Raw genomic sequence first — 23,562 nt, forward strand, 5'->3', positions numbered from 1 at the left:
CATTTAGATAAAACATGCAGTATATACTTTCCATATGGTTTATGTGACAGCACATCTTTGTACAGCAAAAGTAACTGCTATTAGGCCACATAAAATATAACTGCTGGAAAAGAATTTGCATAACAATCGGGGATGGTTTCAAAAAAGTTAGCATTTTTGGAGTACAAAATACAATACAATAACTAATAGCACAGTAAGCCACTAGTCAATGGGAAAGTCCACGTAAAACCTGCACCTCTGCCACTAATTGCAGCATTCTGTGCATCTCCTGTCCAATGCAGCGATACAAATGATGGCAAAGAACAAACAGGAAACTGAAGAACATCAAACAAGCAGAAATAAGGTTTTTTTCGTTGAATACAGCTTGATACCCACCACCAGCCCCACAATAACACACATCCACTCTCTCCCCCACATTGTGGGCACCTCTAACACACCAGACCCATGACAGAATTTTTGTAGAGCACAACGGACCTACCCCTTCCCACAAAGTCTGAGGCTTAGATTTTCCATTCCACTGAAAAAAGGTTACTCAAACATATTGTTAAAAAATACCTTTGCATTTTGGGAAAGTAACTTGATTTCCTGACAGTGCAATTATTGAGGAAATGCATGAGAAAGACAGATCTATGAGATAATCAGCAGCATAGTACCAGGAAAGACAGAAGCTCAAGGCACTCCTCATTTTCTTCTTTACTTTAGGCTCTCAGAATAACAGAAGCACCAAAGACAGAAAGGCAGAGACTCAGAAGAAGGATTTCTAATTACACCACAGGTAAGACTTCTTTTCTCTTTACTAATACGGTTATTCTCCACTTCTAGTTCCAAAGTAAAACTGGAATGCAGTTAAGCCAAAAACTGTGGCCTTGGGGCTTAACTTCCAAAGGAAACAGACAGCAAAACACTACACATTCCCCAGGAGCAATGAAAAATACGACAAGGCTTATGTGTGAAACAGATTCAAAAAGCACAGTGCACAACTTGACCAATTAACTAATAATCACTAGACAACCACAAGACTTGGAGTAACTGATGTTGTTCTGATTATGTGTAAGTCAAAACAAAACAACAATATTCCCCAGGAAAAAATGATTTGTCTAAAATATTCTCTCATACTTTGTTTTTATCCTTAAAGGTCTAAGGGTAACAGGGAACCGAGAAGACAACACGGATATTTAGAAGTTAGAAAAAGCAGAGGGAAGAGGAGAGATCTGAAGAGAACCATGAATAATTTACACTTTTACTCTTCTGCCTATTTGTACATCAAATGTGCCTTGTTAGAAAGAAGACCAGACACTTGAAAAATATGCTTTCAACAAACTAATTTTGCAGTGGATTGTCACATGGGCAACTGCTTTCAAAACACTGTATTTTAGTATGTCTTCAAATTAACAAAATTAATTTGGTAATCTGAGAAACTATCCACTAAGCAACCAAATTCAGCCCAACTGCTTGAGTTTGCTCATAAATTAACATTTATGTTCAACATAAACAAACATTTTAGAGACAGGAATGAAAACAATTTCAAAAGAATTATGCAGGAAAATCTAATAAGGATAAAATGGAGTGTGGCAAACTTTGAGACACAAAGTAATGATGTAATGAAGAAGCTAAGTATTAAAGAGAATTTTGGAGCTGAAATTCTTCAGTAACCTTTTGGCAGTTACTTTCATTGTGAGGGCCAAAAAACTATACGCAGTTTCAGAAAGCATCTAGGAAGTATTCAAATAAATCTTGGCAAGTCAGTAATGTATTTGATAACACAGAGATCATTGTGTAACATATTTACTCTGTAGCTTCTCTATGTGTACATTATAGGAAAAGAGACATGATGTAATGTCAACATACAATTATGCTTGTACAAGTGCAGAAGTTTTTAATTTATACATTAAAACTAATCTTAAAATGAGAGAATCAAGGCACTGAGACAGTCCATTATGTAACATCTCTAAAACCTCTGCAACTTCAAAGGCCAGCCTGGTTTGCTGTCATTTAAGAGGTTTCATGTTTCTGTTTGAAGGTCAATAGAGAAAGTTAACAGTTGTGTAACTACTGACAGCACTTTTGACAATAACTTTTAGTCAAAAGCATATGTGTGAAAAGAAGTATTTTGTATTACAAAGGCATAGGAAAAGCTAAATAATTTAGCTCCACACATCCTGTAAATAGCGTCTTTCTTCTCGAAGCATGGCCAGGATTTTCATTGCTTCTAATTTGTCAGCTTCCATTTCCATGCTTAAAATGTCTACTACAGCATCACTTACACCATCAGCCATGTGCTTCTTATCTCTGAAAAACAAAAATTAGAGGAAGAAAATGTTTATTTTTCCATTTATCAATAACTTCAGAGGCAGGATAGTATTGGAAAAGCAGCACTAAAAAAAATCTAAATAAAAATATAGCTTTTATATTGTACAGCAAGATTCTCACTGAGTTTTCATGTAGCTGAGCACTGACAGTAACCAGGGTTTCTCTCAATCAAACATTACAAAGTTTTCAGCACGCTGTAATTTGTAAGTAAAAAACATTGCAACTCTAGTTGAGCTGTCACAGAATAACTGGTATCTTTCAGGAAGAATTGGACCTACTGAAGGTATATTATTATATCACTATGTGGTTCCAATATTAAAAAAGAACAACAAAAAAAGCTACCAAACCCCTCACTTACTACAAATGCTATTTTTAATATAAATAGCTGACATTTATATCTGCAGGAGAACATATTGACATTGGGCCCTATATTCAAACAGTTTGTGCATTCACCAACAAACTTTCTAAAAATCTTGAACCTCCAGGTAAGTTCGCATCCAAATAAAATTTCCCGCTGTACAATATATATTTCTATAATAGAGCTTTAGCATTCTGCAGCACCCAAACCTGAAACACAGCAAAAGACTGCTACTGTCTCACAGCTGAGCAGTTCTCCATCACATGCATTCATATATCTCATTTTCTAAAGAGAAATTCTATTAGCTTGAAACCTCCTATAACTTAAAACTAAAAAAAGAAAAAGAGAAAAAAGAAAAAAAAAAAAAGAAAAAATGAGTGACTAAAATAATCAGTGGAACTGTGTCATTATAAGCTATACTTTCACAACTATATTGGAAAACAAGGGACATAGGGATGAAACTCTAGCTTTCCAGGAAGGCTCTTTCAGCATCATGTTGGTCCCTTCTTTCAGACAGCTCTAAGTTTTTCTAAAGCCTCAAACTTCTGCTTATACTGCTTTCTTTCTGGGACAGTCCATTTCCACTCTACTCACCCACATATATAGAAGTAACCCTTCTCTTCCAGCAGGACTCTGGCAACTTCCTTGGCATAAAGCCTAATGATGTCTTGCACATATTTAGGTGGAGCTACTTCTGCAGTTGAAGAGTCTCTTGAGAAACAAACCTTAAGATGAGTTAATGTGCCATTTTCAAGAAAACATCTCAGCTCATCTCTGAAAGGTAATAAAAACCTGTTAGCAATGGCTCAGAAATAAGCATTCCCTCATGAATACAAAATGAATGTCAAATAGTGAACTTGCTTGAACAAATAGTCTCGATCCTGATGCCGACAACCAAAAAACAGCCACGTTTCTCCAAATTCCCAGTCTGTATGTTGTTCTCTGAGCTTCTGCCTAAACAGACAAAAAAAATCCAATCCTGTTTTATCAAGTGCAGAATCTAAAACATCTATAACCTAATTCTCATTTAAAGTAGTATTCCAAAAAAACTCTGGATTGGCAGAAATGTGAAATGACTTAAAGACAAATCAAAGTCAAACCCTCCTTGTTTGATTTTCTTGACTACTCACTTTTGGACCAGCTCAAAAATCAATCAACTTCAACATTTTAATGTTTTTTGTCAACAGTTTGATATTGGAATAGTCAAGACTGACACATCCAAACATCTCACAAAACAATTCCAACTGCTGAATAAGATCACTCCCTTTTATCCCTCACTGGAAGCCCTGTAAAACCACCTGGGAAAACTCAGCAATTTTAGCATGCTTTCCATTTAGCAGTAGAAACCTGCCAGATTTTTATGAATAAGAACCCATAACTATCACATATTCAAAAAAGTTATTTCATTTTCTTGAAACAAGGCCGAAAGTATTACTTTAAAGGAGTTTTAGCTGCAATTTTCCAGTTGCATTTTGAGAGACAGATTTCATTTATCCTTATAATAAAAGGCAAAATACTTCTGAGAGATAAGGGCATATTTAGGAATTTAAATTAAGGAGCAAGGATGGTATAAAATGATTTGATAAAGGCAGAAGCATGGAGTTAGAAACATCAAGTCAAAAATTCACTTTTCTCTCAAATAAAATGTTTTAAAAACAATTGTTACAGGACCCAAGAAACTCCCGTTATCTTGCTGGAACTGGTGAGTCACCTAGAAATTATATGTGTTGGTTACTTATAAAACTTAAAACCATTCCCATCCAAATACTCCACTCTTCCTGTTCTTTAATTCCTCAGAATGATCATGTTTTTACATATTCTTCGTGATGTGATGTCACTCCTTAAACAAACATCTCTGTGCCTTGCAAAATTACGCTGCTGAAGCTGGAGGGGGAAAATAAGGGATCTATCTTCCCTCAAACATGAACTTCCAAACACTACTGCCGAGTTGATAGTTTACGTACCAAGCTAGGTATTAGTTCTTAAACAATTCACTCAATTCCTCATATATCTACTATGAACATCAAATGCAGTCAGACAAAAGTGTAAGTTTTACTCATTTGAAAAACAAGTAAGTACACAAGCAATGCTTGTTGGAATTTAGTAAGACTGTTTATAATCAGCATACTACCATTACAAAAAGGAAAAAAAAGTATTAACTGCATTTATGCTCAAAACCTGAGGCTATATTTTTCCTCAAAATAAAAAGGTTGCTTTCCAGGTAACAACTTGGTACACACCTGTGTTGTAGGAAACCAATGAATGGTGAAATTCCTGTTCCTGGACCAACCATGACGAATGGGACAGACGGGTCTGCAGGTAAGTGGAAAGTATTGTTTGGACGAGGAAAAATAGGTATCTAAAATAAAATTAAATAAAATACAATTGAAGAATTTTCTTAAGCAGTGAAAACACCATGACATTTTTCAGAACCTTCAGGATATTTACATACCGTATATATCCACACACCCTTTCAAATCCTGCGTTTCAGAGTTTATCTTTAATGCTACAAAGACATTTAGAATAAAAGCTCACATAAGTTTCGGGGGAAAAAAAATCTCACACCATATTTACAGAACCTATTAATCCATCTGGAGGAAGCCCACACAAATACAGAAGTTGACTGCACCATGAATTTGGGGAATACTGTTACAAAATTCCTGCAAAGTTTGGTGTTGGTACTCAAAGGGAATTAAAGTTTATTATTATTATTTATTATTAAACAAAGTTTATTGTTATTATAAGCAACTCAACTTTTTGAGTTGTGGGCATCTAATTTACAGTAAATTGAAGCTTACTGATACTGAACTTGCTTTCTTAATTTTCATAAAACTTTTACATGATCTCCAAAAATGCATATGGGTAAGGGGAGGCAGATAACAGCTCAACGATCCTTGAAAGTGTTTTATATAATTCTACCACTAAACTGTAATTCTACTCTTCATATCTGTGTCTGAAAGGAAGCCTAAATATAATTTTTTAGGAGCTCCAAAACTATTCTACGAGACATGGCCAACAAAATGTATAGAAAACAAGAGAGGACTATTTTTAATTCTTTAAAAGATTATTCAAGACTCAGCAGCAGCCACAGCAGAGCTTCATCATCAACTGAAGTAACAAGCAAACATCCAATTTATTTTGCACATTAATTATGAAAGGATTTGAATTTACTTTCAAGTTTAAGGAAGAAGTGAGGCACAAGACCAAGTTATTTTAACTTTGCTCTGTAAACCTGAGTGGTTTAGGACTACTCATTTCTTATACTCTAATTCACTACAGATACAACAAATTTAAACAGGATTATTTTCCTGTTTTCGTGATGATAAAAAAATAGTATAATTCTTGTTGGTGGGGAACAGTATTTACGTATATACTTCAAACCACACCTGAGTTAGGAGCTATTTTCCCTATTAGTAATGCCAGACTGGTAATTCTTCTAAAACAGAGTGCAAATGGTATATTCCATTAATCTACGGTATTTTTGCACAAGATCACACTCACCTATTATGTATTGTTATTCCATATATTCATGTAATCTGTGTGTACTGCTACACATTTATCTGTGCTGAATTCTGGTTTGCACAGCAGATGGAAATAGTTCTGAACTTTATCCAGATTCACTTTGTGATAATATTTTTTTTCTTTTTAACCACTTCTTTTTCATGTTAGATCTTTAATAAACTTAAATTATAATTCAAATAAAGAGCAGACGTGAACACTGGAATATGATACACATATTAATCACTTTGTGTTTTGCATTAGTTTTAAAAAATAAAGATAACTTGTATGGGGTTTCTTCTGTTTTGCCTGACTGACACTTTGAATTTGAATTATTGGCACCTTTTTTTTCAACCAAATTCTAAGTTTGTTTCCATTTTTCATAATCAAGTATAGATCAGACTAGCAATAGTTCGTCATACTAATTACACAGTAGAATTCCAATTTTTAGTAATTAGTTTACACCTAATAACTTTGAGACCAGTTAATTACACAGAATCTCTGACACAAAAGGAAAAGAGGGGAAAAAAATGTACCTTCTCCCAGTAACATGCACCAAGCCAAACCATCATTGATACACATCAGAAAAAACAGATGACTGTCCCTTGTGTCATATTCAATAACTTGACCTTTCCAAACTCTGCAAGACCTAACAAAAAGTGTGAGTTCTTCAATTTCTCCCCTATTATCTGCCACCCTCTCCTGGAAATGACCAAGTACCTCTCTCTTACAATGCAAACAGTCACAACCATTTAATTGCACAGTTGTAGTTTAGTCCATGAAAACATCCTCCAAGATGTGCTTAGAACTACCATGGGGTTGAAAACAACTCTGTCCTTTCAGCAATGGGAAGTTTCCCAATTCAGGTATGTACTTAGCAATGAAGTTCTAAACATGTTACAGAGGGAAAGGTAATCTTAAAAGTAGGGCAGAGCTACAAAATTAAAGTGTACCATGCCAAAACATCTGCATTACGTCACAGCAATGAACAAAGAAACCTGCAGTTGTTTAAAAAATGCATAAATTTAACAATTAATGAGTTTTGATCTAATATTCATACCTTTGCAGTTGAAAAGCTTTCTCCTTTTGTATCCATAGTGTTTTTATTGGGGTGCAGTAGAGGTGCAACTAATTCAGCAAGCCACCCTGTACACACTCCTTTCCGTGAGATTGGTCTAGTGGGACAGGCAGGGAACTCCACAATATTAAATACGAAGCGCAGCTTTCCTGGCTGATATAAGTTTGAACTGTGAAGACAAAAGTATTAAAAAACCAAATCAAAACCTGAGAAACAGCTGTACAATCTTGCAGCAGGTCCATCTGCAGCCCAAGCCATTTCAATTGAATCAAGATTCTCAGTGTTCAGCTAACTGCATAATATATATCTATATATAGCTAGAAAATGTCTTAAGGTTGGACTCAAGAGTGCCAGTGTCTACAGAAGGGAATCAATATTCCTACCGGACCCACGTGTGAGTGAGCTTGTGCTTGAGAACTTTACCAAAGCCTTGTCAGACATTCAAAACAATGTTGTTTGAAATAGTCAAACATTACATTTTTTTGCAGTAGGGTCGCAATTATGTTTTATCCTTCACTCCTCTCTTTCTTCTCTAGATTATAATGTACACAAACACATATGAGAAAAAAAACATACCTAAATAAACCAACGATATATAATTTGAATATTTCATTACCTTGATACTGAATAGGATCTAGCTTGTAATTTTGGAAGATGTTCTGTAGGAAAAAAAAAAGCATCACTTACTTGATTCACTCCAGTGAAAATATCATGAGTGTTCACAATACATCAGAATACAAGATATTTTAATTTAACTGTAATTTTACTCTATAAACATTCGGTGTTTGTGGTTCAGAAATAAGCTATTAAGACTTGAACTCTATTTTAAATAGCATTTAGACTTTGCAGAACATTAATTCAAGATCCTATACAATGAGGTTCCAACAGTTATTTTATGGGGTTCTTGGTCAATTAAAAACAATTGTAAGGTGCATAAAAGAGATGCTGGTAGCTAGTAGGTATGGTGAAGCTTGAAATTTAATTTTCCCCACCTTTCATCTATAAGCTCAAAAGCTCTCACAACAGGAATTGCTTGACTGAAAGGTTCCTATATATAATGTCCTAGAAAGCAGATGTGTCAGTTCAATTTCAAACCACTACAAGTATCTGTGCGAAGTTTTGAAATCTCAGCTAAAAAACAACAGAGACAGTTTACTGAGTGAGCATTTTTTCAGCAGGAAACCCACTATATACATCACACACACATTTATATCGACATATGTATGTACATATGTATGTACATAAACAGAACTACCCTTTTTGACAGTACAGGGACACTCTGGCATATTTTAAAGATGCTCTGCTACATATGATAGCTGCTAGGCAGAGTTAAGAAAAGCCAGTGCAGTGAAATCACTAAAAGACACTAAACCAGTCAGCACATTACTTCCCTGGGGAAACACATTTCAAAAACTTTTGAGACTTCCTTTTATTCAGTTAAGTTGCTACAGCACGTTCCATACCACCTTTGAAAAGCTAAGTGTGTTTGCTTTCACTGTGAAAATTTGTGTATTTGTACTAAGTGAAACAGAGTTTGTATTTATTTTTTGAAATCCCCACAGTGTACTAAGAAGGAGAAATTTGGGGTAGGTGCGGAGAAGACTGCAAGAACATAAAAAGCAATTTCTTTGTCTCATATTATGGAGCATATTAAGAAATTCTGAATTTCACTTTGGAAAATGCCTGCCAGTATTTTCAGATGTGTAAGAGATGGTTACAGTCAGGAGTCTCATTCCTTTGATGTTTTATATCAGGAACCCAGTGACTGTGTTAGACATTACGTAAATACGAATATACTGGGAACACCATTCTGTTTTAACACGTATAAGTGCAAGAAAAGAACATGTAGGTAGAGAAATCAGGAGTTATGCAAACATGTCTTTTTTAATCATAAGCAGTTGATAAACTAACCTGTAAAGACCCTAATCCCAGAGGCACCTTATGCTTACTTTTATGTACAGGACTAATCCAGAGTCAATTAAAGCAAAGGTATGAGCCCAAGTGTTTGCAGAAAAAGGGCCAAAGGCTACAAACTGCAGAAGAGAGCTCTGTCCCCCAACAACAGTTTCAGCTTGATCACAATAGAAAGCGTAATACTTCTAAAACAGTTACCTGAACTGCTTCCCTTTCTCGGGAAATTGAACATTTAGTCTGATGCCTTTGCAGAAACAAAATCTAATTAAATCTTAATCAGTCACTTACCAATTAACAGGTTAAGTGAAGGCTTGCAGCTTGGAAAAGCATGAAGTAAATCCAGTAAGCAAACATTAGAATCTCTGATAAAGCGCATGTAATCAGAGGCTCCTTGTCTGCTGCAAAGCTCTTGAAGCCTCCGTTTTTCTCCTGCATCACTGGTACATTCTACAAGAGCTCGCAAAAATGCCTGTAGGAAAAAGAATAAGAGTGAAACGTAAAAAAAAAATTGTCCTTTTCAGAAAAGGATTACAAAACTGGGAAAAACTTGGGTTTCCTGGGGAGAGGAAGCAGGTTAATGGATAATACATTTAATTTCCTAATGTACACTTTTACCTACTATCAAAAATTTACCTGTTTGTTTGTTTGTTTTTGGCTGCTCTTCTAAAGTCTGGGACGAGTTAGCAGAAAATCCTACTTAGTCTGAGCAGGGTAGAGACAAATAAACAGGCACAAGCCATTCCCTAAAAAATTCAAAATTTACGAAACGCCTTCTTAATTCCTGTATTTACACTTTAGTTAGGCAGCTCCATAACACAAATTAAATTAAGACATACCACCATTTGCTAAGTTACAAAAGCCAGGAAACAAATAATAAAAAGTCTTAGAAGAGGAATGGCTATAAATAAAGTATGGTATTTAATGACTCATGTAAATATTGCTGTGGTATATAAAGTGTTACTGTAAACTTTTCTTAAAAGAAAATTGATTTGAGCATTGTAAGATAACGCAAAAATCAGATGTAAATAGTTACAATTTTTTTTCCAAAAAGAAAAGTGGAAATAGACACAGTGCCTAAAAGAAAAGTTATACAAAACACCAAATGCAATCAGATGACACATTCTGCACAAAAACTTACTCAGAAAGTAATGTGAGTGTATTCAACTACTGAGCTTCCAGACAAAAGTTTTGAGAATGGAGTTGCGTTAAGTTGCGTTAGGCTGAACAGTTAATACAGCAAAACTGGCTTCAGCCATATTCCCCAGCCAACACACTCTGCCTACTCTCATCATTGAGACAAATTTTTAGAACTGTTAAATGAGGTTTTAAAAAGGCTGAAACAACTGGAAGATTTTCTTCTGCTGCAAAATCCACTAAACTGAATAAAAAGGTCCTCCTAAAAACTGATTTCCCTTAGAGATCCAATGAACACAACCATTTAGCTTCATCCTTCATACAAAGTTATCTTTAAAATGTGTTTTGGCAATACCAAATACATGCACAAAATGAAAGGAAAATTTACACGTTGTATTTACATACTGTGAGAACAAATATTACACAAACAAAAATCTTTCTTTGAATTCTGTTAGGTTACTGAAATGCTAAAGAAAAGCTTTAAAATAATTTAAAGGACACTGTAGTATATTTGCATATAGCAACACATGTCTTTTTAGTGTCAGAACTTGACATGGCCCCCTCTGATTAGAAAGAATGATTTCTCTAAAACGACTAAGGGTCCAGGTTCAGTCAGCCTTCCAGTTATTTGGCACCAAATTATCTAATACTCTTCTACTTACTTCCAGACTAGTTATGAATCAAGGTACTGCAGAACAGGAATGTTTAGCAGAAAAGCACCCAAAGTGACTCAGAGTAAAGTACAAACAGCAGCATAAGAACTGATAATCCTTATTCACCATGAAACATAGTAACCATACATGAAGCAAGGACAGATCTGTAAGAGCCCATAAAGCACAAAATTACTAAGAACTTCTCTTTAGAAGAACAAACATATAAACACCTTTTTGGGAACTGCTCTTATTTCCAGACACCAGGTTAGAATGAATTTCAGAGTGCTTCTTTCAGGGATGTATTGCGGACGAGATGCTCCTAGTTCAGTGGGAGGGAAAAAAAAAAACAAACAACAAAATGTACATCTGTTAATATTAAAAGATAGAATCACAGAGTGCTTGTTTCTTCAATAAATATGAGAGCTAAACTGCATTTCATTCTGTATGTTTGAGCCCCAGCTCTTAGTGGAAACGATCAGCTAAAGAACAAGACAATGTTCCAATGAAGTATCAATGACAGCGTTGCAATGAAAAGTCAAAACTAGTTAGGAAAGCAGAAAACAAAAAGAGGAGAATACTACATGGTGTTCAATTAAATTTCTTTGCTAAACCACTCCAGGCTTTGTTGCTACTTTCCACCTCAAAGAAATTTAGTGGAATACTTACCAGGAAAAGGAACATCCACATTTTTCCCCCTCCATCAATAAGCACTCCTGAAAACCAAAACATGCTGAAGCTTTCTAATTAGCCATTCCAAGGTCTACCCAGCCAGTGCACTGCTGGAGCTTGAGGCTCAGCAGATCCAAGGGGTTTCTGTACAAGCAAATAATCCCTCCTCTACTCTCTATAGGTTCCATTTCTGGGAAGGAGGTACACTGACATTTCATTTACCCCTTCATGGTGTCAGCCAGGCTTATCAGCCTCACTGTGTGTCATGCTAACATAGCTATTCCAAGTTAACTCCAAAAGCAATATAAGAGCATTTATGTGACAAAAAAACCCTTTAATTAATTAGCTCTGTAGCTCCCAAATTGTTTTCTTACAGAAAGGCTTGAGCTTGAGGGTGCTCAGGACCAATCCTCATCCAAATGCAGGTTGTTACAAAGCCGAGACCTTTCAGGACCTTTGGAGGGAGTGAGGAGGGAAGCCAGGGTGCTTGGAGGCTATATGTTCCAGAGGAACAAGGATGCTGGGGGTTCCCCAAGCGGGAGGTGCCAGGGGAAGGGGGTTATCACAATAGGGCTGGAGATAACAGCTAAACCAGCCCTGCAGATGCAGGGCCTATCCCCAGTGCAGGAAACCAGGTTGAAACTGACAATGGCTCTGCATCAAATCTAACTTGTGACCCTGCCCAGCAGAGGTTAGTTACTGAAGTGGGGGTCAAGGACAGGATCAGCTGCACATGGATATCCCATATGATATGCTCCAGCATGGCCTGTCACATGAACTCACCTCATTAAGAAACTGCTCATTACTTGTGAATTCCAAGAAAGGGGCATATTTACATCTCATACTTAACAGACAGCTTGTGTTGCCCTTAACAACAACAAAAGCAAAGGGAATCTCACCAGGAGAACTGATTTACACACAGATCAGAACAATAAAGAGCCCTACCCCACCCTGTGGAAAAAAGGCACAACACAGCAGCACCATTAAGACACCAATTGCAATGCAAGAATGGAGTAATTTGAACGGCTCCACAGGCATACCTTGAACCTGCAGCCACCCTTCTGAAGCATGGCATCATAAGACTCAGCAGAACAGATCACATGGACTTAACAGCCCCTTCAAATTGACCTTGCAACAGCACTAGGGCTTCTACTTCAGGAGTGTGGCCCTCTTAAAGACGCAAACCAGATTGATGTGAAGTGTTGTGCAAGGAGATTTTACTTTCAAGTGGGGGATTTTAAGGTTATGTGATTAAAGCCTCATCCATAAAGGTAAAGGAGCACAGAGTAAGAATACAATGGATGAACACCAATTCCAGGCTGAAGTTCCCAGTCAGAAGCTAATTCATCTACAGTAAAACCAGCAGCAGCATGCTTATGTATCCTCTCTTTTTAACACATTGCTGTGACTTCCACTATGCCTCCATTAAATGACAGCTGTGTCCCAGCACTAAAGGTAAAAATGTTTGAAACTATGCATACCAGTTACTTATTACCAACACAGAAAGGAGCCCTGCTCCGTGACCGGTGCATCACGCCATACCTTTCTTTTTAGTGTCCTGCTTAACCTTTACACAAACAAAGTCATCTCCTTTTTCAGAAAGTCCCAAGATGTAAAGAAGCTCTTCCACCTCGTTGGCATTGTTGGGACATAGTACACAGAAGGCATCTCCAGGTTGGTAGTCAAAGACTGTATCCTGTTTTAAAACAAGGAATCCTTTCTATTACATTGTATCACAGACCAAGACTAACAGCATCCCCATTCCTCACAACAGTCTTCCTGCTATTGCACTCAAATTAACTTACATGTTCTTTTACTCTGTACTAACACTTCATGTTTGGAGCGCATCAGAAACGAAATATTCATGTTTTCTTTCCAGGCTTAACCTTACTAGTTAGAAAAATCTTTCCTTATCTGGTTTAAATGTTTGGACATTCTTTAATGAGAAGTGCTGAGCAGCCTAAATAGAAGGAAAATAAATACGTATTAAGAGGATGTGTTATATAATCAGCCCAGACCATTAATTACTGACGTACTTTGTTTTCTGGTTTGAGAAGAGCAGAGAAATGAAGTCCTCATAATTAAGGCAATGTTTAATAGAGATGAATTATCACTAAAAGAAAATTTGCTGGTTAAACTATTTGATGAACTGTGACTGAAATTGCCCCAGCTGCTTTTATTTTCTGGAGGAAAAAGAAAAATAATAAGATATGAGCACAGTGAAAATTCAAATCTTAAGATCTTAAGACCTAGATTCTACTTAGTTGCCTGAGATTCTCATGTGCAAGTGCTGAAACCCTACTCAAGCTTCTGCCTGTTCAAGGAACATACAGAATTATAATTGCATCATTATGTTTCCCTTGTGCATCAGGTGAGGTGACCTGCATACACAGACTGTTAAGAATGTCAGGTGAAAAAGGCCAAAAAATGCTTACATTTCCAGTGGGTGCTGACAGAATGCAAATACACATACAAATATATGGAAAAACCCCTGTTACTCAGATAAACAGGCTCTCTTTATAACTGGAATTTAAAGATGTCCCATATATTGACATAGATTAAAAGAAGAGAATCCATTAAAAGTTACTGCCAAAAATCAGACTATCCCAAAAGCAATATTCTACAAATCTGGGAAACCACTCAAAAGCAACATACTTTCCTTTTAAAGATTTCTTATAAAGTAATATTGAATGCTCTCTGCCTGCTTTTCATCTCCAAACCAGTACATAAAGTATGATCTTCACTAAATAAACTAAACTAGTCTTTTAACTGAGGGTAACTGAGGTTGACAGTTTGAGCAGCATACTAACAAGTCAGAGAAAATGAATGCCTGAGGCAGAAACAGTGCTCGAGAGCAAACAATTCCTATACTATCAGTCAAATTACTACTTGTGTAGATTACCCCTTACAAGGAACAGTCACAGTTTACCACAGTTTCTGAATATTCTTCAAGTTGAATACTTAAAAACTGAAAGATTATTCATTTACATCATTCCCTGAGCACCTATCTCCACTGCAAGTTCCCTTCAAAAAGGTATTTCGGTCAGTACAACATCCATGGAAAAACAAAGAAAATGACACCTTATTTCTGTTTTGACTTCCAGGAAGTCCTATTTTTCAGTGAATAAATCAAACTTCACACTTACAAAATAGATCAGCATAAGCTGACATCTTATTGTATAGGGAATTATTTTTTCTTGTTATTGTATAGGGAATTATTTTTTTCTTTTTTAACAGTCAAATAAATAATTTTCCCCTCCAGATATTAACAACACATGCTTTTTCCCCTTTATTTTAATCCACTAAAGAAAAAACCATCACTAACTTACTGAAATATCAAGTTCTAAGAGCAAAGCAGTTTTTATTGCATCTTCTCTAGTGAGCTGAACTGCTTTTGTAACTGGCACTTCAAAGGTTGTTTCCTCCGAGATAAGTGAGGACAGATGCGGATTCTGAAAAAGAAGATACAAAAACTTACACTAAAAATGCAAATCAGCTGAATGACAGCTTAGTATGACATACAGGAATTATTGTTGTTTTTTTTTTAAACAACTTGGAAAACAACTCAAAACAACGAGGAAAATCAGGAATCTTCTATATTCATAGAGTGTTTTGCTCTACATTTTTAAAAATCACATCTAACCAGTAACATACATATATTCAATTATAAAAAGTCAGTAGGCTTGAACAGTCTAATGGGCCTACTTTATTATCAAATGCAGCTGTTTCATTTTTCAAAAGCTGCCCTGAAAATAGCCAATTAGAGAATGGCATTTATGTTAAATCCCAGAAAACTCCTGCCTAATTAAAGGATTACCAGGTGCACAGAATGGACATAAAATGTAAGAGCAGAAGCTAAATCACTGAAGATTTACAGCCTAAAACTTTGGGGTCAATATGGGGCTATTATTATGGGCAACTTATAAGAGGAGTTAAATCTAGAGCTAATTGGCAAACCCCATACTACAAAAAAGCATCATGTTATACCATGACATTTCTACACAGGTAAAAATGTGCCCCAAGAATTGCAAATGCACACCAAGAATAATTTCAGATCACATCTGTCAAAGGCTGTCACCTGAAGATCAGGCTAGAGCCCTCATTTCTCAATCACTATAGTCAGCAAGTTTCACTTTAGATTAATGCTGACAAAAAATAAAAGAGGTGGGAGAGATACCACATGTCCATAATAATATTCCATGAAATGTAAAGGAATCATCCTACCAATAAGAGAGTATTTGTTAATCTGAAGTATCCCTATTTAAAAAAAGGAGACAAGAGAATCATTTAACACCAACAGTTGGAAGTTTTTTTTATTCTCTTAACATTTTGAAATGGTGATTAATGGCCTGAGCCATAATCAAGTCATTGGTAATTGTCTACATTTGTATTCCCTCCAAATTAAGTTCAAGGCATAATGAAATCAAGATTTAAGCTATACTGTATTATCTTACACTTGCCACAAACGCTTAAGCCCATTACTGCTCTGGCGTTAATAAGCAGCAGCTTGTTAATTCAACCCTGAAACTCAACAGCCCAAAATACAGATCATATAAGTAACTAGAGATCGTGTACCCAGCCTTCTTTAAATGGCAGAAAGTCTCTTTGGAGATATCCAATACTCAAGTTGATGCATTTCAAAACACACCAGCTGTGCTTAGCAAAAAATACCCTTGCCTGTTCCAATTTGATACGAGAAAGGATTTTTCATTTTTTCATACCTGCAAAACCAAAAATGACCCTATATGGAACCTACTTGTCGACAAGATCCAGCCAACTGTGTCAAAAACAGTGCCAAAACTAAAAATCTCAAACATGCATTTCATTCTTTTCAAGGCTCAAGACAACCATCCAGCTTTATATGGGAAATCTGGACTATAACCTTTCATCTGCTACTGAATTCCAGACTAGCAGATTCAGTTCTTTCCATCTGCTGTTCAGAGAGTGTCACAGCCCTTGGGATACTAAAGGGCTTTCATGATCATAAGCAGACACACCAGAGGACTGGGCCCAGGAACCCCATCTCAGCTCAGTCTTGGGTCTTCAATATCTGCCTGAGCTACATTACAAGTGTGCTGACTCAGCAGCTCAATCATAGCCATGACTATCATCGGACACAGATCCTGCTGATCCAGGCTTGGATCTTGAGAGCAGATCAGATCCTTGGGTTGGCCCCAGACCTGCCTCATTCCCACAAACTTGCTTAAGGATCTGCATTCTTGGCTGATCTTGGCTGCAACCTCCTGGTTTGCATTGCTTGGGTGTTGCAGGAGGGTGCTGGCTGCGCTACCACACTCAACTCCTGATTCCCAGTCATTTAAAGAGCAGCCAGACTTCACTGCTCCCTTGCATGGATAACCAAGAAATCTGCCCTTTTGCAGATATCTAGGAAAGTCTGAGTCAAGCTTGACAACTGGAGGTAATTCCCAGCTCATGCTAATTCTTCCCTTTGCACAGTAGGTCTTTGTTCAACACAGCTTCATAGGAAAAGCATACTGGCTTTTGATCTACAGTTCATCTTCCATTTCCAATAGTAAAATTATGATCATGTTTTTACAATGGCCAAGTTTCTCTGTTGGTTAGTGTGCAGCAAAACTCTGAGTAATTTAGAGCCTCGTAATGCATTCTGAAAGTACTCAAAATTGAACAGAAACTGTACTATACTCCTCACTACAGAAAGATGTCTTTGTAGTCATAACATAAGCCACTGAGGATCTGAATTCTTGTCTTTCTGACATTGCAATGCCAAATTACCATTTAGCTAAATTTTATCTTGGCATATGTGTTCATACCTCATATGGTGACAACTACATTTTCACAATCTAAAAGGGCCTTTCACTTAAAATTCAAAAACCTCCTGTACCTGGGGACATATCTCCTTTATGTAAGTATCCACTTCTCTTCTGAGCTGTATGTAGGAGTATACACTCATACTCTTAGGAGAACTGGAGGCTTTTACCACTCAAAGTGAAGTCCTTACCTTACCATGGGTGCCTTGAAACTGCACCTCTATGTATTCTGGTGGCAGGGCAGGAATATTAAGAGCAGACTGGGAGACAGGAGGGACGGAATTAACAAGTGAGGGTTCAGTGTTTCTAGCTGGAGTCACAAGATTAATGTCATCCGGTTTCTGTGACAGAACATCAGAACTCCTTGCTCCCTCATCTTCTAGCTTCAAGTTCTGTACTTCAGAACTTAAGTTCAGTTCATGCACAACATGTGGAGTTGGAGAGAGAGAGCTAGAAACAGCATCAACAACACTGTTCATGCCTTCTTTCTCTTTCTGCAATAGCAATGCTTCCTTGAGGGCAAGCCAAAGTCCATCAATCCAAGGATCAACCACTAATTCCAAACTGGGGATGGAGAGAAAAAAAAAAAGAAGAAATGCATCAATTAATTATTGTGACTTTTTGGAGTATTAATTTAGAAATAATGAAAAGACAACAAAAGCTAAAAACACTCAACTTTCTATTTTAATAACTGTGGTTCTTACCAAGATTACTTCTTTGTTTTAAAAAAATTATTTAGTTACTATCACTGTGTAAATTTATGTAGTTTAAAATGTATAACAGCCTCACTCTTCTTCCAGTTTCTCATTTTTATTTTCATATGCTGAACTTTATGACAGCAAGTTGAAGTAACGGTACCAGAATATGCAACTTTTCATTGTGCTACAGCAACATCAATAGTTTACACTAACAGTCCATTTTTATTATTTTAGAACACAGGATATAAGTTTTATGGTTATCAAAATGTTGTATTCAGCTGCCTTGCATCAGCATGCACAGAACCAATGTAAGCTGCAGCTCAAAATAACTAAGACAAGACTGCAGCCTACTGGCCAGAAAGAGCAGCAGAACAGTGAGGGAGTTGTTTTCTTACGTAATTCCTCTATAGCAAACAAAAAAATCTTATTACATAATTCCTCTACATAAATCCTACAGTCACCCTCCTCCCACTACCTCCCCCCCAGAAAAAAAGGAAAAAACAGGCTACATCTATAATCCCTCCAATTACTTTGAACTACATAATTTCTTAAACTGCTAAATATTTGCTATTTTTCCAGGCATTAAAAATGTTTGCTCACACTTTAAAAATAGAGTTTTACTTAATAACAGTTGAGATTGAAAAGGCATACTGTGGTCAGGTGAAATTCATTCCTGTGAGGTGCTGAGCATCCAGGTTCAACAGATTTCAAATGGTTCAGAACACAGCCAAATACACATGCAAATATTGCATCTTGAAGAAATAAAATCCAAACTCATTCAGCTCTTACCCTACACAATCATCAGCTAATCCTGTGTCATAGAAGTGCTGGGCACCAAGTTCCTGAAGTCGTCGGTCTACTGTCTTTCCACCATTACAAAAGAACATGTACTCTGAATCTCCCAGACCTGGGAAATTCAAGGAAAGAGGAATCATGTCAATCAGGCAGCCACCAAGGCTATGCAGATAAAGATCTGCAAAGACAATAGAGGATTTTCCTGCAGGCAAATAGAAGAATGTGTTGGAGTGAGTCCACAGGAGGGTCATCAAGTTAATTAGAGGGATGGAGCACCTCTCCTAAGAAGAAAGACTGACAGAACTGTGACTGTTCAGCCTAGGAAAGAGAAGGCTTTGGGGGTAACCTAACTGCGGCCTTCCAGTACCTGAAGGGAGCCTCCAAGAAAGATGGAGATAGACTGTTTACAAGAGCATGTAGTGACAGGACAAGGGGGCATGGCTTCAAACTGAAAACAAATAGGTCTATATTAGATATTAGGAAGAAATTCTTTACTGTAAGGGTGGTGAGGCACAGGAACAGGTTGCCCAGAGAAGCTATGGATGCCTCATCCCTGGAGGTGTTGAAGGCCAGGTTGGATGGAGCTCTGAGCAAACTGATCTAGTTGAAGGTGTCTCTGTCCACGGCAGGAGAGTTGGAAACTAGATGATCTTTAAGGTCCCTTCCAACATAAGCCTTCTGTGACTCTATGATATAATTACATAAACACTTGTGTATGTAAGTATTCAGATGCTGCATGGAAAACTACTTACGTATATGTGAACTTCAAACAAAATTGTGTTTGTCGCAAAACAGAGCTGAAAAAGTGGCTCCTCCATCAAATATATAGGACAGATAAATATTCTGAAAACACTTTGCTTTCAATATTTCACATTTTAGAAAAATGCTATTTTGTTTGAGGTTTTTAAAAAATACAAAACTCCTTTTACAAGAAAAATGTAAGGAACCAAAAAAAAATTAAAAATAATACAACTGATAAACTGTGTGTGAATTACTGAAACAAACTGTGTAACTTTCAGGGTGAAGTTGTTAATAATATATCAAGAATATAAGAGAGGGAGTATTAAAAGAAATCAAAAAAACCCTGGAAACTTGAGAAAAAAGAGAAAACATAGGAGTGATTTTAAACAAGGAAAAAGTAGGAAAATCAGAATGAAGGAATCTGGTCCAACAGCCTCCTCCTCAGGAATCTAAGATTTCTTTGTAGATCTTGTTTTAAATGCACTGGGTTTTCTGCCCTTTAACTGTTGTGAAGATGTTCTGTTAGAAGATGCTGAACTGTCAGTCAGGTGGTTTGTCCATGGAGGATTTAAGAGGTCAACTAAAACACTGACCCACCTTAAAAGTGATCAATAATCCTTAACAGATGCTTGTCTAACAATCCCAAAGACCACTGGTTAGGTAGTCTTCACAAATTCTGCAAGTAATCCACACTTCTGGTTCAGTATCACTGTCAGAATTTTTCATAGCCTGACTCTTTCTCATGTGCAATTCCAAACAACTAGACCCTTATTATTCCCATTTGTGCTGGTTTTGGTTGGGATAGAGTAAATTTTCCTCATCATAGCTACTATGAGGCCATGTTTTGGATTTGTACTGGAAAGAGTGCTGATAACTTGGATGTTTTAGCTATTGCTGAGCAGTGCTTACACAGAGTCAAGGCCTTTTCTGCTCCTCACCCCACCCCACCAGCAAAGAGACAGGGGGTGCACAAGCTGGACACAGCCATGACAGGTGACCCCAACTGACCAAAGGAACATTCCATACCACATAGCATCATGCTCAGCATATTAAGCTGGGGGAAGAAGAAGGAGGAGGACATACTGAGTGATGGTGCTTATTTTCCCAAATCACTGCTATGTGTGATGGAACCCTGCTTTGCTTGAGATGGCTGAAATACCTGCCTGTCCACGGAAAAGGGTAAATGCATTCCTTGTTTTGCTTTGCTCGAGTGAGCAGCTTTTGCTTTCTCTATTAAACTGTCTTTATCTGAACCCATGAGTTTTACTACTTCTACCTGCACAATTCTCTGCCCCATCCCACAACAGAGCTGGTAGGAGGAGTGAGAGGGTAGCTGTGTGGGGCTTGGCTGCTGGCTGGGGTTAAACCATGATGCCACCTAATAATGGACTATTTCTCTACCCTTATAACAGTTTTTTTTTCTTTAAGAGGACTTCTGCTCTCACTCAAGTACAATATTTAAAGCAAACACTTCATTGAACCAGCAGAAATGAATACTGTGAATGTATTTTAAGACTGGTAAGTTGTTAGACTTGAATCATGTTATAACTTAGACACTGTAATTTCTGCTATAACAGAAGTCAGTATTAATACAGTGCTTATCTTCATACCTGCACATATGCGTTTAGTAACCTATGAAAAACCTAACCATTTCACAAATTGTAATGTATAACTAGGCAGTAACACATCTCAAAACACTACATGACTGCGAGCATATATTTCAGACTTCCACACTATATATCCAGTAGAAATTTCCTTCTAGTGACTACCTTGCTCTCCAGACACCTAGAAGTTTTCTCACTCCCAGCTATCAACTTAAACTTGTCAGATAAAAATAACCTAGGTTCAAATAGACATTTCTGGAGTCTGTTTACAAACACAATCTGAAAACCCAACAAACTGACATTACCATCAGTTCAAGATACATCAGCTGCATTTTGCCAAATCTGTATTTTGCTTACCCATGTTTAAGACAAAGTTACATTCCTTCTCTTGATAAATATGACATTCAAAATTAAAATATGACTGCAAATTTAAAGGGATGGGATGATCTTAAAAACCTTCTTTTTAAGAACCTTTTACACGGTCTTTCCCTCTGTATAGAAAAATGCCCAATGATTCACGCAGTCAAATAAACGAATCTAGTTCCTAGAGACTTGAAATTAAAACTTTCAACAGTTATAGATAGCTTACATTGTATGTTTTTTGTGCAAAGAAAATTAAACATTAAAAAATTACTCTGGACGCTAACATTCAGATCATTTCTGTGACACTTTTCCACTATTGCCCATAGATGACACTACACAAAGAAAGTGTCTATATTATAAAAATAAATGTTTTATAAGCACTTCAAAAACCCCAACCAACCTATTTAGAAGTAAAAAAAGACAAAAAATATTCACTGACAGACAAGTTCTGCAATAATATAGAAAATAGTAAATCACCTAGCAATCCATACTGGAGATGTGCAAAATGATCAGGAGGCAAGGTTGTGTCTTGAATTTTCTTTACAAACTTGCGGGCAGTGTCTGGTGGATCTCCAGTACCAGTAGTGGAAATAACAATAACCACAGGATCCTTTTCTGTTTCCAGGTTATACTACAAGCAACAGGAAAAGTCAAGTTACAAGGTGCCATTTGATACCTATTTGTGGCCTTAGATAAGCTATCTTCCGCCCTTCCTCTTCCCAAAGGTACACAGAAAAACATTTAATCTCATTTTAACTAAATTAAACCACAGAAAGTCTTTAAAGTAATTACAAGTTGTCTTGAGGATGTAATTTATAATCTTGCTTGGAGTTCTCAAAACCAGATTGGGTAAAGCCACAAGGAACCTGCTCTGACCTCAACTGACCCTGCTGCAAGATGGCCTCATGAAGTCTCTTTCAACCTGAAGTATGCTATGATCCCATACATAAATGTCAAAGTGCAGCATTTTGAGCAGCATGAAGAATACCTCACAACTGCACTCAGGCAGCTTAGATAGGCAAATCCTACAGCATTTAATTTCTCAAGTGGAAAAAGTATTTTTGCATATATGATCGAAATTGCACAGTCAGCCATAAACCTCGTAATTTCACACAGATAAGTGGGGTGTGGCCTTACAGACTGTGGGGATAATTTCTAAGTTCCATTAAGTATCATTTGGTTCTGTCTGGCAACTTTCATGTTACATCTGTTGCCACAAAAAGTCCCTGTGCTTTGGGAGAACTAAGGTAGCTCTGAACAGTGATAATCAGACACTGTACTCTATAGCCTGATTAATTTTGGCCCCTTCACCCTGCCCCCAATTCACTTCTCTCCCCTTTGCTAATAGCAATCTTACACATTTCCCAGTTTCTTAGGGGCTACTCCCATTATACCATGTTGACAAGAACTGCCTGTACTAGGCAGTGTCAGTGTGTCAGTTCCATAAATTTGGGTCTCATCTCAAGTAAAAATCATTTCAATTCTTTGATTATTCCAGCTTTCAATTGATAGTGGGCTGGGCACTGTGCTAGCATGCTGTTGGACCAGGTCACCCACGCAACTTGCTCTCACAGCACCCCTATGGTCTATGGGGTTTGAACCACGCAGCCAGCCAGTGACCTGTGAAACAGCTCTACAGACACCTTGTTCAGGAATGACCCCTGGAGGACACCAACCCCACCCCACACCCCAAGTGGGACTAACTGCCAGCACTGCACTTGGTCAGCTACAACTCTGGTTGAATTTTGAACACTTCTAAAGAGTAGAGATTCCCCTTTTCTGGGCAGCTTCTTTCATCCAGAAGAACTTCCCCACTAGTGTCAAATCTGAGTTTATCAGATTGCAGTCAGTGGATTTGTATTCCTGTTACACAGTTTTCTGCTGCCAAGAAGAGTTTGGCTCACATAGGCTGCTATTAGATCACTCCTCAGCCTCATTTTTGCCATAATAAGCAACCT

The 23,562-nt window shown here is 37.1% G+C and overlaps 1 protein-coding gene across 4 annotated transcripts in view; it reads right to left on the minus strand.

Moving 5' to 3' along the window:
• Window positions 1-927: 927 nt before the first annotated feature.
• The window catches only part of MTRR (5-methyltetrahydrofolate-homocysteine methyltransferase reductase), a 28,641-nt gene continuing 6,006 nt past the window's right edge, over window positions 928-23,562 (minus strand). For 2 of the 4 annotated variants that reach the window (XM_027878939.1, XM_027878938.1), the window contains 13 exons: window positions 22,082-22,235; window positions 18,891-19,008; window positions 17,595-17,967; window positions 14,944-15,066; window positions 13,157-13,310; window positions 11,176-11,264; window positions 9,447-9,627; window positions 7,861-7,903; window positions 7,227-7,413; window positions 4,909-5,027; window positions 3,530-3,622; window positions 3,263-3,442; window positions 928-2,289 (listed from right to left, as the gene is read on the minus strand). In XM_027878939.1, the coding sequence (XP_027734740.1) occupies window positions 2,145-2,289; window positions 3,263-3,442; window positions 3,530-3,622; window positions 4,909-5,027; window positions 7,227-7,413; window positions 7,861-7,903; window positions 9,447-9,627; window positions 11,176-11,264; window positions 13,157-13,310; window positions 14,944-15,066; window positions 17,595-17,967; window positions 18,891-19,008; window positions 22,082-22,235 (1,959 nt within the window). In that variant the 3' untranslated portion in view covers window positions 928-2,144. Of the gene's footprint in view, window positions 2,290-3,262; window positions 3,443-3,529; window positions 3,623-4,908; window positions 5,028-7,226; window positions 7,414-7,860; window positions 7,904-9,446; window positions 9,628-11,175; window positions 11,265-13,156; window positions 13,311-14,943; window positions 15,067-17,594; window positions 17,968-18,890; window positions 19,009-22,081; window positions 22,236-23,562 lie in introns of those variants that run through there. The other 2 variants (XM_027878940.1, XM_027878942.1) reach the window with 2 other exon arrangements.

The sequence above is a fragment of the Empidonax traillii genome, unplaced genomic scaffold, assembly GCF_003031625.1.
Source record: "Empidonax traillii isolate 1590-97213 ecotype Southwest subspecies unplaced genomic scaffold, ASM303162v1 scaffold48:size2401408, whole genome shotgun sequence".
Taxonomy (NCBI): domain Eukaryota; kingdom Metazoa; phylum Chordata; class Aves; order Passeriformes; family Tyrannidae; genus Empidonax; species Empidonax traillii.